The following is a 26,502-nucleotide window of genomic DNA, read 5'->3' as shown; positions in this document are numbered from 1 at the left end:
GGCACAACTTGCTTTGTTATTTGTTTTTGTAGCAGCTTGGAAACAATGATCACATGTTTCATACCATGGAGTAGCTTTGTTTTCGATTTCCTTTATCTTGCTCCGTATCAAATGTAGTTGTTCTATGTAAAAATAAGAAGCATTTCGAATCTTGGTTTAGTTTGAATGTTAGTTGTTAAAACTTTTAATATTTAGCATGTGCAAATTATCTGGTTTTTGTTTTGTATCATTTTAGTAATTAAAACTATTAAGATTCATAAATAGTAAATGCAGCACATCCGTCAACATAGCTCGGTTTTTTGTTACATCATCTAATGTCACTTGTTTGGCGTCTATGAGTGTCTTCGTAACTCAAAGTTCTTTTAACTTGTCTTGTTTTTGGTCTGCATCCAACCTACAAATTTATTATAAATAATAGTCTTTAATCATTCATATATTATAATAAACAAAATTTCCAGTGTTTTTATCTAGTTTCTAACATCATTTTATATATTTAAAAAGAAAGCTGTCGTGCTAGAATAATTTTTGTGAATAAATAAGTAAGTTCATACAATTTATACAATGAAATGTATAACTCAAAAATACGAAGAGTTAGAAATTCAGAAATATGTATCATGTTTGTATTTTTTTGGTGATGTCATATAGTGGGTTAAGAATCATTGCAATTGTAGGCGTAGTTTGTAAATGTTGTACATCTGTTTCATTTTTTCGATTTACACCACACATTAGTCATTTTTGCTAAAAAAAAAACATTTAGGAAATGAAGAAAGAAAGTTTGTTTTACAACATACTGAGAAATATGATTTCTATTTTCAGTTGGAAAAATTATTTATTCAAGATATGGAAACTTACACAGAACTTCTTTTGCATTCATGATATTGGCGAGTTCGTCAAATCCCTTGAATTTAAATGTTAGGTGTGGCATCTTTAGCATCCGAGGTAGCTATGAAAATATGGTATTTTTTTTGTAAATTCAGCTCAAATTTGGGGTCGACATTTGAATATCTGGAGTCTATGCATTTGATAAGAGAGTTGTATATTGTATACAACTTATTGGTTTTCAATAACTTGCGAAAATATTCATTGACATTTGAGAAAATCAATCCATTAATCATTGTACCCTGTTTTTTGCAAAAAAAAAAAAAAAAAAAGTAAGCAAGATTAATTTGATGGTAAAATATGTGAGTATGAATATTAAACTTGAGGCAAAAGTAAACTTATATATGTCTGTTTTAATTTTTTTTCAAAGTTAAAGAAATGAGCCTATGCTGAGAAATAATATTTTTTTATTACTATGATGGTGAAATTATGTTTTTACATAGTTTTGAGGTATATATATATATATATATATATATATATATATATATATTAGTTATAGTAAAACTTAGAAATATGAAATATAATAATTATCAAAAAAAAATATATATATATAAAGGCTAATTATTTTCATATGAAATATATAATATTACAAAATAAAATGAAATTATTTATTATCTAATTAAATTTTATTATTTTGTTGGTTTAATTTTGACAAATATATCCTTACTTGAACAATATAAACTTTATTTTTAATATTTATATGCGAATAAAAAAATGATTTGCATCTCATTTTGATTCAATTTCCTTTCAAATTTTTCAGTTTGGATTTATGGTTTTTTCGAGTCACATTAAAAGTTAACATCCCTATATCAAAATCAGTTATTTGCTGATACATTTTGAACTATGTCGTATCTGATTTTTATAATGAAAACAAAAAATAAATATGTTGCACCTAAAATATTTTTCACATAGAAATATTTTTGCTAACTAAAAATTTTAATTTTTTTATCACTTTTTGTGCTTCATATATAAATTAGTTTACATGTAAAATAATTAAATGAAGAATCAATTATTAATTTTTTAACAGTGGTTCAACGTTTATGAGACAAAAAATGGTAATATAAGATAATTTTAAATGATCGTACTCTATGTTAAATAAAAATATTATAAATTAGTTTGAACATCAAATTTGTTGAGGGAAAAATAATTTGGTCGATCTGATTTAGTTGATATTTTCTTGCAGAAACGTTAATTATCAAATTATAACTGAATGTTTTTTATGAAAAACTGGTTGAAAGTAGTATTTTAATCAAATTGATTAAATAAACTAATTATTGTTTTTTTTTTCATTTTTTATGTAATTATTGTGGAGTGTATATATAATTCGCGAATTTTTAAAGAACTATTAAAAGAATAAAATAAAATTTGTGATAATTTGTGTTATGCAGTTTTACATAAAAAGATACAATAATAAATCATCGCTGTAAAATTTCAATTAATGAAGATGACATCGTTTCTAGAGTAGATTGTTCGAATGATAAAAATCATATGAACAGAAGATATCTACTTTTAAAACACAACTTTAATATCATATGTGCATGTAAGTTTTCAACTTCAGAAATCAAACTACTATTCTAATTTTTAAATTGTCATTTTCATCAACTAACAAAAAGTTTTTTTAATAAATTGTCGCTGAAAAAAATCAACGAAGTGTGGTATACAAAGTCAAAATGCATACTGCTTCCAACTTCCAAGTGATCATAATCGATCAAACATGTAGAAAACATAATATAAGCATTGTGAAATGAAACATGAATATATCATATCAATATTCCACCAAAGAATTGAACCAGAATATTAAAACAAGCCCATCAAGCACTTCTCACAGAAAATTAATTCGATGGTAAAATACGTGAGTATGATTGTGTTTGTAAATTTCAGAATACAAATAACTATAGGTACTATAACATATGTAACTGGAAATGTTTTTTTTTTTAGTGAAAAAGAAGTTGAGATGTTTAACAATTATTTACTGTTGTGCAACAATTTGATGATAAAAATGAGGTGGTCAAATATGTATATATAAAAATGAGTGAAAGAGAAAGTGTACATGCATGAAAATGAGTGAAAGAGTCAATTAAATAAATACAAGGATAACCAATTAAAGACGAGGAAAAAAATGATACAAATTTAATGATGACAACTAATTAATGAGGACAATAGAGTAAAATCACAATTCAATCCGTATATTTATATAGATATAGATTTAACAATTATTTACTGTTATGCAACAATTTGATGATAAAAATGAGGTGGTCAAATATGTATATATAAAAATGAGTGAAAGAGAAAGTGTACATGCATGAAAATGAGTGAAAGAGTCAATTAAATAAATACAAGGATAACCAATTAAAGACGAGGAAAAAAATGATACAAATTTAATGATGACAACTAATTAATGAGGACAACTAATTAATGAGGACAATAGAGTAAAATCACAATTCAATCCGTATATTTATATAGATATAGATTTAACAATTATTTACTGTTGTGCAACAATTTGATGATAAAAATGAGGTGGTCAAATATGTATATATAAAAATGAGTGAAAGAGAAAGTGTACATGCATGAAAATGAGTGAAAGAGTCAATTAAATAAATACAAGGATAACCAATTAAAGACGAGGAAAAAATTGATACAAATTTAATGATGACAACTAATTAATGAAGACAATAGAGTAAAATCACAATTCAATCCGTATATTTACATAGATATAGATAGATTTAATGTATATTTTGTTAGAGACGGAGCCCCGATTTTGTAGGTTCCCCTACTTCTTAACCTCCGTCAACCTACAACGCTCCGACTAGCGATCGAGCCGCCAGAAAGAGTTTGCTGTCTTCGGAAGAAAACCTACTAAACGACGGGCTACACGATTTACGTGCTCGTTCTATGACGTTCTGATACTTTGCAGCCCGAAAAATTTCCTTAAACCCGAAAAACCCAATGCGCTGATTTGAAAGAAGTCGAAAGGGAAATACCATGTTCAGTTCCAGCTTATCTACGATGGTCATCTCTGAACTTTCATTCCACAACTTCGCTTCGATCTCTTTCCAGTCGCAGCTTATCCCATTTCCTGTTGTTGATCCTACACCATCTTCAAGGTTTAATTTTTGTCAGTTCCAAACACTTCCCTCTGTTCGAAATGGGCTTCGTGAACTTCGAGAGAGAATTGAAACGGTTAAAAACACGCAGAAATTTACCGAAGCAATGAAACTAGTGGCTGCAGCCAAGGTCCGGAAGGCACAAGAAGCAGTCATTAACAGCCGACCCTTTTCTGAAACCCTTGTTGAAGTTCTGTACGACTTAAACCAGCAGTGTCAATTAGATGACGTGGAAATTCCCCTAACAGTAGTCAGGCCCGTGAAGAAAGTTGCTCTCGTTGTTATAACTGGTGATAGAGGCCTTTGCGGAGGTTTTAACAATGCGATATTGAGAAAGGTAGATGCCCGTATCTCAGAATTAAAGAATCTAGGGTTGGATCACACTTTGATTAGTGTAGGTCTAAAAGGCAATGCACATTTTAGTAGAAGGCCAGATGTGAATGTGGATAGATTTATTCGAGGGGAAAGCTTTCCTACATCAAAAGAAGCTCAAGTGATTGCTGATGTTGTATTTTCTCTGTTTTTGAGCGATGAGGTTGATAAAGTGGAGCTTTTGTACACAAAGTTTGTGTCTTTGATTAAGTCTGATCCTGTGATTCATACATTGCTTCCTTTGTCTGCGAAAGGTGAAGCTTGTGATGTCAATGGGAAAAGTGTTGATGCTAGTGAAGACGAGTTCTTTAGATTGACTACTGAAGGGGGGAAGTTGACTTTGGAGAGGGATCATACTTTGGGCATGCAACGGGTAAAAATGTTACCAAATTACACATTTGAACAGGACCCAGCACATATTCTTGATGCATTGATGCCCCTTTATTTGAACAGTCAGATATTGAGGGCTTTGCAAGAATCATATGCTAGTGAACTAACTGCTAGAATGAATGCAATGAGTACTGCTACTGATAATGCGATGAAGCTGAAGAAGTCTCTTTCAATTGCTTATAATCGAGAAAGGCAAGCGAAGATCACAGGCGAAATTTTGGAGATTGTTGCTGGAGCTGAGGCCCTTATGTAGTTGCAAATGAGGTGGACAAGTGAAGTCCTAATTGTTTTCTTCTCTTTGCATTTTATTATATCTTCTTCTAACTCCTTGGACTTACCTTGACAGGAGATACTACATTGTTAACATGAAAATGTGTCACGTAGAGGTCATTGCTAGGATTTGTTTTGGTAAATGTGGTTGATTTATTTAGTTTCTCCGAGAGAAGGTCGCCTACGATGGATCTTTTCGAAAAGAATTTGTGCTTATCCTATTGCATCTATCTTGGCATCCTTGTTTTTATTGGCACAGCTTCGTTCTCATGTCCCTTTTATTTGGCCTCTGTCCTTGTATCAACTATTTGTCAAGTCTCAAAGCAGATAAGATGTGTTCTGTAGTATTATAAAAGTGTGGAAACTAGAATACTTCCCTTTTTTGTTTCTTGAGAAGACCTTAAGAGACTTTCATTGATAGCAGAGAAATATATCCTTTCGGCCGAATTGCTTATGTTTAAGCATGGTGTGTCGTTTGCCGAATGGCTCGATGTGCTGCTTATAGTTAATTTGTTTTTATAAGATTATTGCATTTCTTTCACTCGTGAGTTTTATTAATATCCTGAATCCAAGGTCTCTGAATTACCTTTATTGTTGTTTCTTTCAAGTGGTGGTTGTTCGAAGAGGTTAACTAGGTAAAGGAAGTTTTTCTTAGATCGATTATCAATACTGCAAAAAATAGCTGCAACTGTTTACTGTTTCCGTTCCTCAGGTTCATTGTAAAATCATGACAATTAATAATGGGATTCGGATGGGAGTATTGGAGCAAATTAGTCTTGATGCAAACTGAGATTTTGATATTAATTTCGACATAGTCGAGGGATTTATTAGGAACATGTATCTCTGATGTTCATCGATCATCATGGATGCACGATTTTATGGGTAAATTCTTGTGGGATTTCTAGAATACGATGTTGAAATTCTTGTGCTATATATGGGAAAGATGGTGTATAAAACTCCACCATGCCTCCAGAAAACGACTTCTTTCTTTCTTTCTTTTTTGTTTTTGTTTTGAATTGTTTCCCAAGACAAGTAAAAATGTAAAACCTGCGCACAATTATCCTTTTGATTTCAACAAAGATTCTCGATGGCTGTACGAAATTGGCCTTCAGTCCCCAGCCGTCGATTTTTTATGTGTTCAGTCCCTGGGTACTTTTTTAGTACCACATTTCCACATGAAGTGTACCACATTTTGTATGACATAGTACCACAATTTTGTGGGTAAAGAGTGAACCCAAAAAAATGTTTTGATGGAGGATTTTTCATCAACTTCCCCTTCTTTTTCCTATTTCATGTAGAGTCGATATAAAGAATTTTTTATTAAAAAAAATACAAAAGGAAGATTCCTAGCTATACTAAATTTCTAGTAAACCGAGGGTTGAAAATGGCGTCAATAAAATTCGTATCTGTCTCAACTTTTAGCGCCAGATTCACTGCATGGCGGCAACCGGCGACCTCCAATTCATATGGCTGTTGGCTTATTTTGTAAGATAATGATGTTCTATGAACAAATTAAATCGGTTTATCAAATCTTGTAATCTAATTCAATTGCAACCAGCTGTTATATTTTTTTACCTTTTTGCTTCGTTAAATTAAATGGTAATTTCTGTGGTGTAGTTATTGTGTTATGCCGGTTGCATTTACTGGTTCAAATGATTTTTTTTTATTTATATTTTCTAATAATTTGGTAAAAATTAATATATATATATATATATATATATATATAATATATATATATATATATATGTTTTATTAGAAAAAAGGTTAAAATATTAAAATCATGTGGGAACTGATAGAGACTCTTCAGTTGAACGTGCCATCACTATTTCCTTGCATCAAAACTGTTGACACATCTTTTTTGTGGTTTAAGTTCAAGAAAATATTAATTGACCCACCAGATCCGACCAATAGTCAAATAAGATTTTGAGGCTGTGCTTGAATTAAAGACGCAGAATTTCAAATCATTTGATTTTCGTAGATAAACAGAATTACGGTGAATTTCAAATGTATTTCGTGTTAAATTACATAATTTCAATAATAACCATGATGGATTTTAAATACATAAATCAAATCAGTCCTTCTGAACCAAATCAATCAATACAAACATGGTATGAGTTAATTCCGAGTTTTCAGTGACATTTCATTTATATTTGGGAAAAACGAATGCATGAACCTACCGCAAGGCAAGCAACGTAAGGCCTTCTGTATTAGTTACTAATTGATCAGCAAAGGGAATTAATGTGATCCGGGGTGAAATGGATGAGTCGGATAGATACTTTGTCGGATCTGCTATCAAGATAATGAAAGAAATAAGAGCAAGATGTATGTGAGCTAGAAACTTCTTTCTTGGGCAAGTAGGATGTCATGCACTCAAGAACATAACCACATGAATGGGTGCCATAGGGGTATCCGACGTAGCCACTCCGATGCTTAAGTCACTGAATGATTCAAGCACAAAACCAATGTAACCAAGTGATGATTGTGAAATTGGTGTAGGAGTTTATTCAATATCTAAATCGAGCCATAAATGCAAAGAAAGAACCTGATAATTATAGTAGGAGAAGTAATGCTGACCTCGTTCAGCGTGTTATCTACTAATTATAGTATGGCGGCTAGTCATACCCTATATTCTGACATGTCAAATCTCACACTAGTCAAATCCACCCTACCCGATTTTGTCAACCACTTGGATTAGTGTCAGAGATGGGACAGCCACACACACCCTATTCTGCTAGTACACTCGAGTGTGTTGCTCATATCGAGGCGGCCCGGGCCGAAAGTTTCCCAGGAGCTTGCATGATAGTCCGGTCAACCGATAGCTCGGGGAGAAAACGTCCCGGTTATTTAACTGTCCGGCCTCTGGTGACCCCCTTTATAGTTTCACCCCGATTCGAGCTATCGGCCACTAGATATCACGGGTCACCCGTGAACCGGGCTTCTTTATAGGCATCATCAATCGTCTCGGATCATCCATGACCCAAGCACAATCTATATCCTGACCCGGACACCATCCATGACCCGGGATATTCCGGGGTATCAGGAATTGATTAAGATTTTTTTACGAAGATTTATCGTGTCTTGATAAGGCGAGTTGTGAAGTGTCCAAATACATCGTATGCTACACGTGGCTTTAACTCAGCATCGCATGCATTGGTTTCGACATTCTGCTGATCGCTTAGAATAGAATAATTGTCACAATCCCATGAAGGAAAAGTGGACAAAGGAAACAACCTCGGAAGGCATAAATTCCACCGTGAGATTTGGAGTGGGAAAAAATAAAACAAAAATGATATATATATCTCCCATTTGACCTTTCCACAAAGAGAAGAAAGAGATGTAAATTTATACCAATTAAATGTTAAGGAAATGTCTTTATATTGCCTCCCCCTTGTCTATCATTCATTTCCAATTTTTCCCCCATGTCTTATTTAAAACACAAGCTTAGCTCGATCCCGTCTCCAGCGATATATTGTAAATAACAAGCCTTCAATATTCAATACCCTCTAAATATTCGTTGAATCAAATTGCTTAAGAATAATATGGGGTGATACTTGAAGCTGCATAAATTTTCAAGACACTGCGCTGAGGAAAGCAGTGCCTGGAAAATTGTGTCGAAAAAAAGCAAGTTTTTTCTAGCTTTCTTGTTCCGTATTGTGTAAAATCTTGATTTCATACTAGGATTGCAGAATCTTGGATCTTTTTAACCGAGTTTTTGTGTGTATATATATTTCCAGGAATGGAGAGTAAGTACGGTTTATACAGCCCTGGAAGCAGCGGGTGGACATCGTTGAGAAACGAAGAATTCCAGGAGGAGGAGGTGTGGGAAGCTTTCCAGGAAATACATGATTCCGTTTCCAGGGAGAAGACCGCTTACATGTCCAAGGGCCTCCAATACCCATCCAGGGTAATACCGAATCCCAACAGATATTCTTATTCCAGCGAACCCGAAATCATTCAACGTCGATCAACACCTTTGAGCATACCCATCTGTTCAGAAACCTACAAAAATTCTCGTTTTTGGCTGGATGCAGATTCCAACGTGGACGAGAATAATCGTGGATTTGCAAGAAACAGGTGGAACAGCGACATTGAAGAAGAAGATTATGATGATGGTGAAATCGAAGAGAGTACCGTCATGATTCCTCCTCATGTATGGATTGCCAAGAAAATACGGCCTTCATCTTCTGTGTGTGAAGGTGCCGGAAGGACACTGAAAGGCAGAGATTTACTCAGTGTGAGAAACGCTGTTTTGTCCAAAACTGGATTTCTCGAATCAAAATCAAACTGAACTCTGTTTCTTCAGAAAAATTGTAAATATTACGCTCAAAGTATTAAAAACTGTAAATTTTTACGTTAAAAAATTATATGTTTATATATTACGGCTCATAATGGATACGATAATGGTTGACTTTTTTCTGGTCTCTGCTCAATGATAATGTTACAGCTGTTTGTGGCAAATTCCATGTATTTTCTGCTCTTCTTCGCCCTTGCCGCGTTTGCCCATTCTTTCAATCTACGTTATTATCAACACATTTGGGAAATTCCCTCTTGTTTTCTCTCTTTCTTGAAAATTTGACCAGTAGTTCCTCAACATAATTTGAATAAAAATGTCGGATTTCTCGATCAAACTATCCATAGTCTGAAACTTATATATATACTAGTTCACCAACGGACGCGTTGCGTGCTTGTATAATATTTTTTATAATTCATTTGATTTATATTTAAATGAGGATCAAAATATAATTATAAGAAATAATGAGGGACTACACTGTAATTTTGATATATAAATTAAAAAATAAAAGAATAAAAAAATGACATCAATAAGAATTGAATCTATAACCTATAGCCTCAAGAAACAATGACACTATCCGCTGAACTACATCTAACTTACATTAAAATTTTAACATTTTATTAATATATATATTTATTAAAACAGATCATGACACCAAAGTTAGTTACTCTAAGTGTCTCAAACTTAATAAAATAGTATATATATATATATATATATATATATATATTTGTAAATTACAGTCAATAAAATTATAATTTGTTTTGTTTTTAAATAAAAATAGTATATATTGTCATATGCATTGAAATATAATGGAGAGTTTCAAAAAATCTTCTTTATTTTTTTCAATTAAATTTAGATTTCACCCTTATAAAAAAAATCTTAGACCCGGTCACAAGACTACTTAAAAAAGTACATGACCATGCCCTTAATGAAATGATTTTCAATATCGATTTATTAGTAAAAAATCTTGTCCAAACTTTTGAATCGTCGAAACAAGAACTTCATGTAAGAGTTGATTATGAAATATTAGATAAAATTATTATGGTTAAACAGGCAAAAGTGGATTTATTGTAGCCTTTTTGTAACACAAGATATTGACATATTGATTAAAATTTTAAATTTGATGTGGGTGATAAATTGATTTCCTGAAATTAAAGAATTTGGATAGCCTGCCAATTCAAGAGATTCGTTGCTTGATTGGTCTTCTACTCCTACTCCTACTCCTACGCTACGTACGTACAGACAACAGAACGGAAATTCAATCAAATTTTTATCTACTTGTTCAAGCCTAGCTTCCGTCAAATTCCTGTTAAAAGGACTTATTATTACTTTGGAAGACTATAGAGAATCTGAGTTTGATAAAGCTGTGATTGAAGCTAAACAAATTGCATGTGACATTGGAGTTGAAGTTGTATTCAAAGAGAAAGATAATATTTGAAGAAAGAAGCATTTTGACGAAAACGTGTTAAAGAGATAACACACTATTAATTAGGTGAAGAATCTTTCAAGATGAATTATTTTCTCTTTTTAATTGATCGAGCTCTTTCTTCACTACAAACGCGTAGTTTGAACAATTTAAAAATATGAAGAAACTTTTTGAGTTTTTGTTTATTTCGGAGAAACTTTTGATCTATTTTTCGAGGGTCCAATTTCTTATGTTATCTAGGGCACGGCACTGGATCCACGTTCATGGTATCGACCGGTTACCGCTTACTGTACCCAGCGACTTGCAAGCCTGTTGTTCCGGTGATTTCTACGATCACACCAAGGATATTTTCCGGATCGATGCGCGATAATGGATCCTCCCAGCAGCTCGATCCCAAATGGGATCGTTCCATCTCCGGTTAAAGCTCAATGTTAGGGTTGAATCTGTGTCGAATCGAACCATTGGGTACTCTACTACTCTGGACCTATCCATCAACGGAAGGTCCTTGTGAGTGTACGCCACGGCGTGCATGAGATGTATCGCCGATGCTGCCACCATAGCTTGGCTGCGGTCGCCACGGACGAGATCACAAGTGGCAACGCACAGGGCCGGCGCTGTGGTCTTCTGCGCCGCGAAGGTGAGGTACTTACTGCATGGGCTCGAAAACGGACTAGGGTGGCTTGACTTGGATGGACTTGTTGAGATAAACTTCAACATCTTCGTCAATGGATACCCTATAGGGATTGGCTTTGGGCAAGAGCCACAACAGTAGGCACGCAACGCTAGCGTCGATTTGATCTCCCCGAAGTCAAGAGACAAGTTTTACCATTGAAGTTGGGAGAGAACCCCTTCGCTATGTCTGAATCTTTGTAGAGACTAAAATTTTGAGGTTGATGACAAATAAATTCCAATATATTGAACCTTTGTTGTAATTTGAAGTTACAAGTTGTTAAAGATCCAAGCGTAGGGCAATTTTTATCTTTTATGTATTACACGTACGCGTGCGATACGAGGAATTCATTTTTCTACTCTTACCCACTTTGATTAAATTCTATAGAAAGTGTGTTAGAAGATAATTTTGTCGGATTTGTCCATCCTACCAATCTATTATATGAGTAGTACTAACTCATTATCAAGAGTTAGTAAATGAGTCTCATTTGCTTTATTTATATGTAATATGACTTTGTGAAAAATAATCGTGGATCCATTACAATCTGTCAATTTTCTGATGCGAGCTATATTTCTACAGTGGTTGGTGGAGAAATAGTAATTAATATTTTTTTTTCAAAAAATGCATATTGATATTTTTTAAAAATATATATATATATATATATATATATAGAAGGTATTTTTTGAATAGTTTGTATGGTGATTCAGTTTCTTTTACCTCATTGAAAAATAATTTTATATATAACAACCAAATAGGTTAATTAATAAAGCAAAGTTCTTCATACATTGTATATATTGATAATTTTCATTTATGAGTGATTGTTAATGTTTTTAAAGTATTTTTGTTCACATAAATTGAAAATTTGGAACAAACCAAAAACTAGAAAATGCATAATAACTGAAGAGAAAAATCTCATTAGACAAGTCTTGTGTGACCGATTCGTCTAAAAAATTGTTGGTCGAAAATAGAACATGTGATGTCTACTAACTCGAACACTCCACCCATTATTATTTTATTTTTGATAGAATGACTGAGAGTAGTAAGTCAAGGAGCTATGTCTTGATCAGGCCGACCCAAACTAAATAGCATTTGATTTGACGAGTTCGATAGTGAATACAAGTGAAAATAACATGTAAGATGGAGTGAATTTTGCCTTCACATGGTGGGCGTTTATTGAGGTGCGTCACGACCTTACAGTAGTTAATGATCAATCAATCCAAATATCATGACCACGTGAGGTGAATTCGCTATGTCGACTATTGACAAGGGATATAGTTTTTGTGATATCTCGCATATTTAGACACGTAAAATGAGTCGATTCGATCCATATTTATTTTGAAAATAGATGATTTTATGTATTTAGATATGTGAGACGAGTCGATTCGATTCATATTTATTTTAAAAGTAATACTTTTAACATAAAAATAATATATTTTCATGAATCGGATAAGATATGATATATATATTACAAAAATGGTTTATAACATCTTTGTGGAGGAAAACAATTACAAACTGCCAAAAAAATGTACAAAGATTTTTTTATGAAACTGAAACCGTTTCAACAAACACAGTTATTTATTTAGAATTTACGTGTAACCAATCTGTCGGTGTAATAAAGGTACGAGTAATTAGGTCCAATGCATTAATTGAGTTTGCGTTGAGCCTAGGGTTGTCAATCATGTGGAGACATATCTGCTTAAAAGTCAAAAATTTGTGTGATACGTTCTCAAGTGTCGTATTTTGTGAGATGGATATCTTATTTGAGTTATCAATGAAAAAATATTACTTTTTATACTAAGAGTATTACTTTTTATCGTGAATATCGGTATGGTTGATCCGTCCCACACATAAAAATTCGTGAGACCGTCTCACAAGAGACTACTCTATTTAAAATTACATGTCAAGATATTCTCCCCAAAAAATTATATATAATTCTGAAATTCTAATAATAAAAAAAGTTATTTAAAATTTATATTTCATAATAAAACAATACTATAAAATAGAAAGTGAAATCGAAATTTTGAACCGATCGTGTGGTAAGCTGTCCACCCACTTCAACCATAATGTGCAGCTGCTTGCTTCTAAGAGAAAACTACTCGTCACCTACTGCTCCATTCCAGGAAAAATAATTGGAAGAATGCAACACTTTATTAAATCGTGGGCTTTAATTATATAACTATATATAAATAATTGAATTAATGGACAAAAAAATGCAATCGACCAGTAAGGGACAATTTAATTATTTTTACGTATTCCCGATTAATATTATTTATTATAATAATAAATAATTAACATAAGAAAAAAGAAAAAAAGAAAATGGCAAATGTTCTTAAAGTTGGCTATGACCTGTATAAAAACTTCGATAATTCTGGAGAGAGGCAATCACCATGTTCGTTACACGTGCACCATGTGCATGACTAATTATTATACAGAAAAGGGTAAATACGGCTGTTTTGTTGACGGGCCTGTCGAATCCTTCTGATATCAGGGATCTGAGATACGATCGAAGGTAATAAACAATTTTCACTTCACCAAAGAGTGGAAATATTTATTTATTTATTATTATTTTTTTAAAAAAAATAAGTGCCTCTCTTCAGGCTATTTTTTTGAATAAAAATATATGTCTTTGTGGGTCAATTTTGTTTGATGGATTACGATCGACTCAACTCATGAAAAATTATTACTTTTTAGGTCAAAAATATTATTTTTATGATAAATATGGTTCAGATTGACAATTCTTATAAATATAAACTCATGAAACCTGTGACACAAAAGACCAACTCTTTTGAAAAAACATTAACATGTTGGTTTGTCTATTTTTTTTTATTTCTAACTTACACTACTCTATATTTTAAATTAGAAATAAGTAAATAGTACGTAGAAATGTTGGTGAAAATGTATGAATGAAAGTTTTATCAAATATATAAATAAAACTACCTTATTTTTATTTTGTATGCAATAAAAATAAAAATAAGGTAGTTTTATTGTCAAAGTATTAAGATTTAGAAAAAATTCAGAATAAAATTAATAATAAAGGAATGGAACAGAGAGCAGTTGAGGTGGGCGGTGGGTCTATTCTTGGCTTGGCAGATTGAACACACACCTTCAGTCTGCTTATTCGCCTTCTTCAATTCTTCATCTATATTCCGTTTTAGATTCCTTCCCCCGATGAAATTAAGCATCACGGATTGAATAACCCACCTCTACATAAATTCAGGTTGAGATAAAATTGTACTACCCATTTTGGAGATAATTAATACAAGCTCCAAGAAGTCCCATTGACTTGCCAAAAAGAGAATCACTGGAAATCTTCTAGCATTATTTATTTTCTAGCTTTTTCTCTCTTTATTTCTTTTTTTCTTCTCGATCTCTCCAATCTTGTTTTGGAGTTTGCGTAAGAAATCGCACGTTGTTTTGCGTGTGACAGTTGTGTAACTTTTTGTTGTTTTAGTTTTTTTTTTTTTTTTTGGGTGTCCTGATCCTTGTGTTCTTGAATTGGGTTACTGTAAATCTGTTGCTATCAAACGAAAGATATCAGCTTTTGATCGTTTTTATTTAGTCGATTCTTTAAATTTCGTGAAATTTGATATGGGGTGTGCTTTAACTGAGCAACTGAGAGTTTAAAGTGAAGAATAGAATAATGTCTTGGAAGAGCAGAGGGGTGGAGTCAACTTCCAAGAATGTGGTTCACAGAAAACTCACAATATTCCTTTGTATTGGATGTTTCTGTGCTGGGATGCTCTTCACCGATAGGTTTGATATTTTCAATTTCGATTAAACTTCCTAGATGGAGCTATTCCATATGCAATCCATATTTAACCTGTATAATATGGAGTCTGATGACTAAAGATTTTGGTTAGTGATTGGAATCATAACAGCCTATGATTATCAATTTAGGTAGGTGGTCGTAGACTTGTTGGTGTGGTTTCCTGAAAGTTGTATCGATTTTAATCCAATTATTAACAAAAAAATCCACATAATGCTGCCGATCATTTCCTGGAGCCAAAAGTTAACAGTCAGGATTTTAGTGGCCTTCAATTTCACTTATATATTTTTTTTCTCTACCTTATCTAGGACATTTAGGTACCTTACAGGCGATTTGGCTTGTTATAGATGTTTATTACCATCAATGGGAAGATATAGTTTGAGCGGGAGAAATATCTTTGCGAGGATTTATCAAGATTAGCATGTGAGAAAATATAACATTAAGCTGAAACCGACACTTCTAACTTAAACTCAGAAACTATTATGCAAAATCTGTTTATTTTCTTGTTATTGAAACAGCCTCTATGAGTTTGTTCCACACGTTCCTTTTGCTGGGTAGGACTTCCTATGGATGTAGCTTGATTGATTTAAATTTACTGGTGACAGAAAGTGGGCAGATCCCGAAGCTAAAGACATATCACGGTTGACTGGGGGAGGAGAAGAGAAACTCAGTTTAGTTGCAGATGGTTGTGATCCAACTGCTGTGAGTACTCACATAGTAACTATTTGAAATTTACTCTCATTCTAAAGGGATTTGCTCAAGTCCGAGTGTCTCTATACTAGTTGAAAAATTCATTACTCTGTATTGTTAATCATTTTTTATTTATCAGAAGGATGTAAAGGGTGAGTCCAAGTCTATATCAAGTGAAGTTTCAAAGTCTCAACATGCAATTGAGTAAGCTCCATGGACCTTGAATAATTTATAATTTTTAATGTTTATCAGTGACATAAATTGCATCACTTAAGCTCACTTACAATGTGCAGAACCTTAGATAAAACAATTTCAAATTTGGAGATGGAATTAGCCACAGCCAGGGCTGTACAGGATTCCTTACTCAGTGGTTCTCCCATCTCCGAAGACTTGAAGATGCCCGAATTAACCAAAAAAAGAAAATACTTGATGGTGGTGGGCATAAATACTGCCTTTAGCAGTAGAAAGAGGAGAGACTCAGTGCGTGCTACTTGGATGCTAGAAGGTGATTGAAATTGAGTTAATTTAATTTGATTCTCAGTGCTCGCTGTTTAGTTTACATGATCTTGTTCTTCTTCATATACATTCAGGTGATAAACGCAAAAGGCTTGAGGAAGAAAAGGGCATCATCATTCGATTTGTGATTGGTCACAGGTGGGAAATAGTTATATTTGTTGATGTTAAACCATTTTGAGTGACTGTTATATTGTTATCCTTGCTCATTGGAATTTTATTTCAATTTCTCTCTTTGTGCTGGACAATAATTTTCAGCTAATCAATTACATGAGAATAGTAGAATACCATTTGCACTTAATTTTTCGTTAAAAATTAATTGTCTTGGATTTTCTTTTATTCCTGCTTCCCTTGTGTGTTTTACAGCAGTGTAGGGCTGCTACTCTTTCGTTCAATTGGTATCATGTAACTATTGGTGAAACATAATTGAAGTATCATGGAATGTCTCTGAACGAACTTAAATCTTAGTTTTCAAACTTTGTGATGATTATATATTCTTCTGATACTTTCTCACCACCTTACTATTATTCATTTTTTCAATCACAAAGAACTTGAATGAGAATGATGATTATGTTGTTGCCCATTTTCATTGCATCCCCTGGTCACTAGCGCAACGTCAGGCGGTATCCTCGATAGAGCTATCGAAGCAGAAGATAAGAAACATGGAGACTTGTTGAGACTGGTGCGTTTGCTTATTTTTTAGTATAGCTTGCTTATTATTATTTTTTGGGCCTTCTACTTCCGTAATGAGGGGACAACTCATGTCTATACCTACTTCTTTTGCTATTCAATAGCTATTTTAAGTTATACAATGTCGTTGAATGGTTGACTAGGAACATGTAGAGGGGTACCTTGAACTATCAGCCAAGACTAAGACTTATTTTACCACTGCTGTTGCACTCTGGGATGCAGATTTTTATGTCAAAGTTGATGATGATGTTCATGTAAATATAGGTAAGCATCGAATAATCTCCCTCTTAAAGTTTGCATGTCAAGTACAAGATATATATCACAGTATGTGTTCATGGCTTGTGAGTGAATATAAATTATGAATAACCAATGAAGATGGGATGTGCTATAGAAAGCAGCAATTGTGATCTCCCCTCTTGAATCAAGGAATCGAGTATTAGTATATCATTTCTGCTGCTGGAAAGGCTCAGTTTGGACCATTCCAAATATTTATTTTGATTTAAATTTTTTTCCTTGAAGTACATGTATTTATTACAATGTTGTTAACAGTAAACTTCCACTTTATGTACAAGGTGAGGAGGGTTGGAGTTTTAGGACCTGGGATTATAGTTTTCGCAACACTAAGCTGTTTAAGTATTTATATTGTGTGTTGTGTCAATTTTTTCAATCTTGCAAAAGCAAACATAGTGGGATTTAGTGGGCAAGCATTTAAAACAAATGCTAGCAAAATTTAATCGGGGCTTCTTTCTTTGTTGTGTTTTTTTTTTGGGCAATGCTGCCACACATTTTGATGTTCGGAACACAATATGCAGCAACTTTAGGAGCAACTCTAGCTAGGCATCGTTCCAAACCAAGGGTGTATATTGGATGCATGAAATCCGGTCCCGTCTTGGCTCAAAAGTAAGTAAGAGTATTATTAGAATATATATCTGCTGATGAATGGATGTGATGGATTTCCTGTTTCTGGACCTTACATGCCCTTGGCCGTGGCATTTCCTCGGCAGGGGTGTGAGATATCATGAACCCGAGTATTGGAAATTTGGCGAACAAGGAAACAAATATTTTCGTCACGCTACGGGGCAATTATATGCCATTTCTAAAGATTTGGCTACCTACATATCAATAAATCAGTGAGTGTTGGCTTATTTCTTGTTATCTTCACATCATCAAATCTGTGGAATTTTTTTCTGAGTTTCACTTTTGTAGGCATGTATTGCACAAATACGCGAATGAGGATGTGTCGTTAGGAGCTTGGTTCATTGGATTGGATGTGGAGCACATAGATGACCGAAGATTATGTTGCGGAACACCACCTGGTAACATATCTCCTAGCCTTAAAATATGCACTTGCATGAAATTGTTAAATATGTTGATTTCTATCATATATATCCACAGATTGTGAGTGGAAGGCCCAAGCAGGCAACATCTGTGTTGCTTCGTTCGACTGGAGCTGCAGCGGAATTTGCAATTCGGCTGATAGGATTAAAGATGTGCACCGAAGATGTGGAGAAGGCGAGAATGCTCTTTGGAGTGCGGTTTTCTAATATATATCGGCTCAATGCAAAGCAAAGTTTTCTTCTGATGCAATCGTCCCATCTCAGGACAACGCTAAAAAGTCCAATAAATTTGCACTTGTTTTATATTCTTGTAATATATTATAGGTGAAATAAAGACAAAAGAGCTACCATAGATATTTGCTCCATTTTTGCCTGGAGATTGATGGCCGTATGGTGCAGGCCATATTACTGCATATTTAGGCCTATTGGTGTAGTTCATAGTATTAATTATCTATTCTTTATCCAGCATCCGTACGCACAAATTTCGTTTGTATAGACTTATATTATAATTAATAAATATAATATAGAATTATTTATTAATATCTCTACCGATACTATCTTATATATTTGATAAAAATATAAAAAAAATCGCTCATAGAATTATATCTTATATTATAATTTAGAATACATGAAATATTTATGAAAATATATAGAATATTTCAACCAAAGGACATTATAGTCAAAGAAAATTTTAATTCTAATGTCTATTTTTATGGTTGGCCAAACATGTGCATCACAATTTAAAAAATAAGATTTTCCAAGTATTTTCTGCCTTCCGTGACAACCTAGACAGGAGTCCTAGCAAAGTAAGCACGGCAGTAGTAAGCTGAAGAAATTACCATCAATCCTACGCCGATGGATCTCAGCGCTCTTCTCCTTTCCCTCATTCCTTCGTGGACATCAGTTTGTTCGCCTTAACTCTCTGCAAATCACTCATAAATTTGTTTAATGAATGTGTATCTGTATCTCATTGTAACGACTACCTTTTCTGCTGTGATTTTCGAAAAAAAAAAATGGAATAGGTTGCTATGTTGATGCTATTCTTTACTTATTTGGCGATTGCTGGATCCCTTTTGCCCGGGAAAGTTGTTCCTGGAGCGGTGCTTTCTGATGGAACTCGGCTCCATTATCGTTGCAATGGTTTGAAATCAGACCACCATTTCTACAGCTTTGGTTCCAATGACGTTGTTTCAGAATTTTTAATCGGTTTTTTCTTTGTTTGGTGATTACAGGTTTATTATCTCTCATCGTTTTGGTTTTTCTACTCGGGATAGGCGGATGGATGGATTTTATATCACTCACTGTGAGTAGTATTGTCATCTGTAGTTTTACTACGTGCTCATATGGAAAATGAGTCTTTCTTTCTTATTTTGTTTTGGTTGCTTGTAAATCGTCATAAGAGGCTGAAGATTGTTGTAAATTTGTTTTGTTCACGGCATTTAATGTGGACTATGCGCACGTTGATGTCTGAAATGCATTTGGTATCGCTACATTTGCTGCAGGCAATTGCAGATAGAGGGCTTGAGCTTTTGTCAACAACGTTTGTATTCAGTGTATTTGTAAGTTTCTGGTCAACCTGTTGTTACATTTCTTCAATGGAAGGGTTGGGATCTAATTATAGTACACCTGGCTAATTATTTTTAATCTAGTAAATATATGTAATAGGTTTGTTGGTATTGAATTATGACGCTGAGTTGCATTTTCCAACATTTAGCTGAGAATCACGTTATTGGGGTCATCCATCACAAAGTGACTGAAATATTGAAATTTTATAAGCTAGTGTTGTATCATCACATACACTCGGGCACATCCCGGTAACTAATTTCGACTTAAAGGCAGTGAATTATTAATCTCCTAAAAAGCACTTGCAACCATTCGGTGATCATACACCTTGTAAATTTTGACGATCTAGTGTCTTCTTGCCTGAACGTCACGAATGTTTGTTCTAATGGTGTTTCATGACAGATGACGTTTCTTCTCTATATAACTGGCTATAATTCCCGATCACAAAGTTCTTCTTTAAAGCCTCGAGTCACTGGAAACTTCATTCATGACTGGTAAATAATTCAATTTGTCACATGAAGTCTCTCAAACTATTATTGAAATGAAATATCGTAGTATCCCCTGAAAAGTTCTTGAAAGCAGTTTGTATTGATCATTCAAGCTCCAAGAACTATTTCACCGTTTCTTTTCTATTTATTTTTTTTATACATAATGCTTTATTTACTAAATTTATAGATTGGCCATTAACAGTTTTCTGCATTTTATGCCTATGTATTCTTATGTCATGCTATAGGTGGTTTGGGATACAACTAAATCCTCAGTTCATGGGAATTGACCTCAAGTATGTTTCCAAACTTAAGTTGCTAACTAGGTGTCTTGAAATTCTCACAATCTTCATAACACACTCTGTTATGAGTGCTTTTGGCATTTTCTCACCAAACTCTACTGCCAGTTAGGGTTTTATTTTTCTCTCTAGTATGCTATGTATAAATTAGTGACAATTCCTTCCAGTTAATACCTTTTTTATTGGAAGAAAACAATAATTGATCAGCTTTTTTTCCATTATGTCAATAAGTGAATGTGATTGTGATTTCCTATGCTTATAAGTAGCCACCTTTATCTCCTCACATGGTGAAATTGGCCAGTACATTTTTTTAATATAATGTAATCCAATCTATCTTGTAGATTCTACTTTGTTAGAGCTGGTATGATGGGATGGCTTCTTATAAATCTGTCTGTTCTTGCAAACTGCATTCAAGTGACTGACTTAAGCCGATCAATGATACTCTACCAGCTATTTTGTGTGGTATGTTGGCAAAAATTATATTGTGTTCTTGAAATCGTTTAGTTCTTAGAATTTTGTCTTTTGCTTTCTAATTCAGCTATACATCCTGGACTACTTTTTCTTTGAAGAATATATGACCTCCACGTAAGTATCATACTTTCCTCTTGTATGTGAACATATATTTCACTGCAACTGTATCCATATCATCATTTGTTTGTCCAATGTATATGTCATAGAATAGCTCTCGTTGTTTGGCTTTAAAAGTTTTGTTGTTCAATTAGCTTTGGTTCGCCATATTATTTTAGAATGCTGATTCGTCTGTCAAAGTTCATGTGGAAATGTTACACTAGTTTTTTTCTGCTAGGTTTGTGTAACATATCATTCTGATTAGTGTTGAAGGTTTGCCATCTCTGACAAATTAGTTAGTTTCCCTTTTTTGGTTGATTTTTGAATAGCCTAGTTGTTAACCTTCCATTCACATGTCACAGAATCCTTAAATCTAACCTCAAACAAATTGGCATCTTCTTAGATGGGATATAATTGCAGAGAGGTTGGGTTTCATGCTGGTTTTTGGAGATCTAGTCTGGATTCCATTTACATTCAGTATTCAGGTATACGGTCGTATAGGCAACACTTAACTCAATTTTTTTTTCAAGTCTCCCTTTCTTAAATTCAGCTCTACATACCTTTACCCCTCAAACTGGGTTTAGACAAAGCATAAAACTTTTCTGGAAAAATCAACTTTGAATGGCACTCAAATATGAATTTTGTCATGGATTTGTTATTCCCGGATATTTTAATGTAGTTAGTATTGAAAATGGTTTTGGAAACATTTCGGTCCTGGTTCATTGTGTGATAACTACCTTCATATCCCCATTCTTTTAAAGTCTTCCGATTCCCTTTGTCTTTCTCCAAACATATCCAATTTCCACCAATCCCTCTCACACACATGCATTCAGTTATCTATGGGCATGTTCGCCTTTCCTCTATGAAACATGATCTTTATTGCAATTTTACGACTGGCATTGTTGAGGACATTCTTCGTCTATCCAGTGTCTTTAGCGATGATGATACCAATGTCATACCATCATGAAATTATGTTAATGTGGAACCATATAACTTGTAGATTATCTAATTTTATTCGGTCAATCCTTTTGATCTATGATTGTTGCTGCAGTTGTACAATGGTTATATTCTCATCTCTATAATTTCCAAGGGTTCCTAGAAACAGCCTGAAATTGAATTTTGACTGTTTCTGTTTCATGCCTGTTTATCCATTTTCATTTTCTATAATGTCATTATGCAACAAAATGATTTTAATATTTGTAACTTAGGTAAAAACTACGTTTTTGTTGTCCTACTCTATTCAATTCTTGAGCTACTACTCATTTTTCAGAAATGAACTATTCTATTCATTTATTCTAGTCATCTCCTTGTTTAGTGTGCCATCTGATCAGTTACTCTGGCTCAATCTGGCATGTGAATGATGCTGTAGTGTATCTGTGTATGCATGCACGAGCATGTTCTCCTTGTAAATATTTTATAATTTATTTCTTCTCTTTTGAAAGGGTTGGTGGCTTAAAGATAATGAGGTGGAGCTAACAACTGCTGCTGTTGTTGCCAACTGTCTTGTTTTTCTCATTGGGTAATATTTCTCTTTCAGATGAGGCAATCACAGCTGCTATTGTGGTTGGTTGTTTTCAACCAACATATTTGGAGTTTCTGATCTTGTCTATTTTCTACACTGACATGCTTGTTTTGTGGTTGCAAAGCTATCTCGTCTTCCGAGGAGCTAACAAGCAGAAGCATGATTTCAAAAAGAATCCCAAAGCACATATTTGGGGTAGGCCTCCAAAAATAATTGGAGGGAAGCTTCTTGCTTCTGGTTACTGGTAAGTATCCATCTGGCATTCAGAACATCTCTCTGTGGTTCCCTTACTTCATCTCATGAAAATATGATCGAGTATATCTACGTTATAAGAATAATAAGAAGAAGAACATGCATTGTAGTTGCATAAAATAACCAAGAAAATTTTTGTCGATAAAACATCATATATCCGAATGAATTAAAATATGATTTTAAAAAAATTTACTGCTAATCAACTGTGTTAATTAAAAAAATTGTGAAATGATATAAATCATTATAATAAAAGAATTACGGAATTTGAAAAATATATGATAAATAATTTACCTTGAATATGTTTTAATTTATATGAAATTCGAATCTAAAGAACAATATTAGAGATTGAATTCATGAACATTATAACAAAATACACAAACTAAAATAACAAGAAGACATGTATATCACGGACAAATTTATTGTTTGTGAGAAATGCAACTTCCTGATTAAATTTTTGTATGAAAAAAGTCAAATCTATCATTATTAATATAAAAATCCATGTACTCAACAAATAGAAAGCAGATGAATAAAAACCGAAGAACGCACATTAATTATACATAGACCAATCAAAGCAATACACATTAGATTAACACTAATATGATTTCGTTCATTTTGATTGTTTTATGAAATCGAAGTACGTTAACTCATTTGACTCAAAAAAGCTTAACACCTTCACATGAGAATGAAAATAATGATTATTGTCCACGAAAAATTATTTAAGTCAAAACTATAAATTGAAACTATACATTATTTAAATCTGGTTGTTTTTTTTTAACATAACTGAAGTTGGAAAACTTCAAAATCTCCAAAGCAACAAATATAATAAAAAGATTGAACCTTGGGACTCAAAATGTAATAATGCAATTAAATAATTTAACCAAAAACGAAGAAAGAAGCAAATTTAAAGTTAAATATCAGACAAATAACAAAATTACAAAAGTACGAAATAGCAGTAAAAGCAATACATGTAAGTGGATCGACTAATCAAATTTCCATATAAATATGATTCATACAAGGAAAAACGCTTTTTATTTGTTGGTTATTAGTGGCATCCCGAAAACTTATGGGTTGAAATATGGTTTTCAGATTAAGTTTCAAATTAATGAATGTCATTGCCTACAAAAATTTATTTAAATTAAAGCTGTAAATTAAAACTTAGATTATTTAAATCCGGTTGTTTTTTTTTTAACATAAGTGAAGTCGAAACTTCCAAGTCTCCAAAGCAACAGATATAATAAAAAGATTGAACCTCGAGACTCGAGACGTAATTATTAAATTAAATCGTCCAACCAAAAAAAACGAAGAAGAAAAGTCAAAGTTAAACAAATTACGAAATTACAAAAGTACGATATAACAGTAAAAACAATATGTGTAAGTGGATGGACTCATCAAATTTTCATTAAAATAAGATCCATAAAAGGAAAAACACTTGTCATTCGTTGGATATTAGCAGCATCTCGAAAACGTCCGAGTCGAAATATGACTTTCTAATTAAGTTTCGAATTAGTGGATGCTGCGAAAAGGAGTTGCGATGCCCAGATGGAACCTGAAGATGTAACTCTGTAATTAAACGGCACAACCAAAAACAAAGAAAAAAAAAGTCAAAGTTAAGTAGGCAAATGACAAAAAAACCATAGTGATCCCAAAAGATAAACATAAGAAAAACCAAAAGACAAACATCAGATATGATGACAATTTAGTAAACAAACAATGAAACAACGTTTATAAAGATAATAGATAATAGAAATTAATATAGCTCTAGAGAGAAAATAGAGGCCATGCGACATTGAAAAATGAATGTAGCCTCAAGGTATCTAGATTCTAATGTATCATCTCTCTGAAAGTTCGACCATCTGTCTTGCATTGGTCCTCTCCTTATGTCTAGGCTTTACAATGCCACTGCATTTTGGTGTTCCTTGTGTTTCTACGAACTATGAATTGCTCCTTCATCCTAAGTTACTATGCCTCCATCCTGGTAGATTTTTGTTCCTTTTTCAGGGCAATTGCCAGGCACAGTAATTATCTCGGTGATTTGTTGGTTGCTCTGTCCTTCAGTTTACCTTGTGGGATAAGGTCATAATCTCTCTCTATCTATCAAGGAAAGGCAATTTATAGTGGCTTAATTTTGTCATCTTTTACCATGTTTATGCAGTTCTCCAGTTCCATATTTCTATCCAATATACCTATTTGTTTTACTGATATGGAGAGAAAGGAGAGACGAAGCCCGGTGTGCACAGAAGTACAAGGAAGTTTGGGCGGAATATCGGTCCCTGGTTCCTTGGAGGATACTGCCATATGTTTACTAATGGCGAGCTCCTGCTTTATGTATTCATAAATGGATAAATTTCCATTTCCATATTTGTCGCCGAATGCTCTATTTTTTCAAACTTAAATTCTTGTTAAATGAATAGTTTTGGATTGATGTAAAATGTCTGGACAATTTGAGGTTCTTGATGCTGGATGAAGAGAAATGGCTGTGCGAGTTGCATTTGCTTTGGGTGTGTCAATATCGATGTGAATTGGAATTGGAGGAAATATTTCTATTTCCAACTATATATCCTAATACATGTCTACAGCAAAGGCCACGACTAAAATTTGATATCAGTTGATATTTTAATACAAAATCCAAAGTACCGCGATTACAGTCTTACAGAGTTAGCCAATTATTATTATACAATAGTGCGTGACGTGATAGTCTGTCCGGAAGATCCTTTTAGGAATTAGGACAACTATTTGGGTAGTTAGCAATGGTTAATGAGAGACTGTTTTATGGCATTTCTCGTTGCACGTGAGCGATATATGTGTTTCATTAATTTTTTTTTTAATTCTAAAATAAAATATAAATTTTTGAAAATGAAATGGTAGTTGATAAAATAAAATATAAAGAACAATTTTATTATAATATAGTAAAATTATTTGATTAGTTTGAAAATTACGACATGGTTTTGTGTAGCTCCTTACTGTAAAGTGATATTGTATCTAGGGATGTAATCGAGTCGAGCTGAGCTGAGCCGAACTCTTGAATATTTGGGCTTGGTTCGTTTATAATCGAGCCGAGCTCGAGCTTTATTTAACGAATATATGCATGGCTCACGAGCTTATTCAAGCCTTTATCGAGCCTAAACAAGCTTAATAAATATGAATTATACATTTAAATTTTCATTAAATTAATTAAAAAGTAAATTATATATTTAAAGAAAAATATATTATTCTTATTAAAATTTGTAAATTTATTATAATAAATAAATTTAATAGATTTTTCTATATATTTCATAAATAATATGCAAAATCAATAAATCAAATATCAAAACTATTATTTTTTCATCTAAAAGATTACTCATGAACTTACCAACGAACATGTTCACGAGCTAACGAGCCGAATACTGTAAAGCTTGAGTTTGGTTTGTTTATCTTAA

At 33.1% G+C, this 26,502-nt stretch overlaps 3 protein-coding genes and 1 long non-coding RNA gene across 6 annotated transcripts; all 4 read left to right on the top strand.

Moving 5' to 3' along the window:
- Positions 1 to 3,625: 3,625 nt before the first annotated feature.
- On the top strand, positions 3,626 to 5,241 carry LOC142519249 (ATP synthase gamma chain, chloroplastic-like). The gene has a single exon (XM_075622199.1). It carries the CDS (start codon positions 3,862 to 3,864, stop codon positions 4,996 to 4,998), a length of 1,137 nt encoding a protein of 378 aa, XP_075478314.1. The 5' UTR covers positions 3,626 to 3,861; the 3' UTR covers positions 4,999 to 5,241.
- Positions 5,242 to 8,248: 3,007 nt separating this feature from the next.
- On the top strand, positions 8,249 to 9,564 carry LOC142518404 (uncharacterized). Its single transcript, XR_012813540.1, has 2 exons — positions 8,249 to 8,636; positions 8,750 to 9,564. It is a non-coding gene; the product is annotated as an uncharacterized LOC142518404 (long non-coding RNA).
- A 4,877-nt stretch (positions 9,565 to 14,441) lies between these two features.
- On the top strand, positions 14,442 to 18,940 carry LOC142517614 (putative beta-1,3-galactosyltransferase 2). Of its 3 annotated transcripts, none has more exons than XM_075619932.1 (11): positions 14,442 to 15,155; positions 15,774 to 15,870; positions 16,001 to 16,062; positions 16,152 to 16,363; positions 16,449 to 16,512; positions 16,981 to 17,053; positions 17,205 to 17,325; positions 17,874 to 17,961; positions 18,066 to 18,191; positions 18,268 to 18,377; positions 18,457 to 18,940. In XM_075619932.1, exons 1-11 carry the CDS (start codon positions 15,043 to 15,045, stop codon positions 18,603 to 18,605), a joined length of 1,215 nt encoding a protein of 404 aa, XP_075476047.1. In that variant the 5' UTR covers positions 14,442 to 15,042; the 3' UTR covers positions 18,606 to 18,940. The 3 variants fall into 3 exon arrangements, with proteins under 3 accessions (XP_075476047.1, XP_075476046.1, XP_075476045.1); XM_075619931.1 differs by having other exon boundaries at positions 15,998 to 16,062; XM_075619930.1 differs by having other exon boundaries at positions 15,774 to 15,885.
- Positions 18,941 to 19,130: 190 nt separating this feature from the next.
- LOC142517616 (delta(14)-sterol reductase-like) lies at positions 19,131 to 25,577 on the top strand. The gene is made up of 13 exons (XM_075619933.1): positions 19,131 to 19,301; positions 19,421 to 19,538; positions 19,631 to 19,701; positions 19,901 to 19,957; positions 20,364 to 20,455; positions 20,695 to 20,742; positions 21,087 to 21,207; positions 21,284 to 21,330; positions 21,716 to 21,797; positions 22,755 to 22,831; positions 22,959 to 23,078; positions 25,085 to 25,159; positions 25,239 to 25,577. The coding sequence occupies exons 1-13, from the start codon at positions 19,254 to 19,256 to the stop codon at positions 25,390 to 25,392; spliced, it is 1,110 nt and encodes a 369-aa protein (XP_075476048.1). The 5' UTR covers positions 19,131 to 19,253; the 3' UTR covers positions 25,393 to 25,577.
- The last annotated feature ends 925 nt before the right edge of the window (positions 25,578 to 26,502 follow it).

The sequence above is a fragment of the Primulina tabacum genome, chromosome 11, assembly GCF_025594145.1.
Source record: "Primulina tabacum isolate GXHZ01 chromosome 11, ASM2559414v2, whole genome shotgun sequence".
NCBI classification, from domain to species: Eukaryota; Viridiplantae; Streptophyta; class Magnoliopsida; order Lamiales; family Gesneriaceae; genus Primulina; species Primulina tabacum.
Note: the sequence above shows the minus strand (reverse complement) of the source record. Positions and strands in the feature narration are given on the sequence as shown.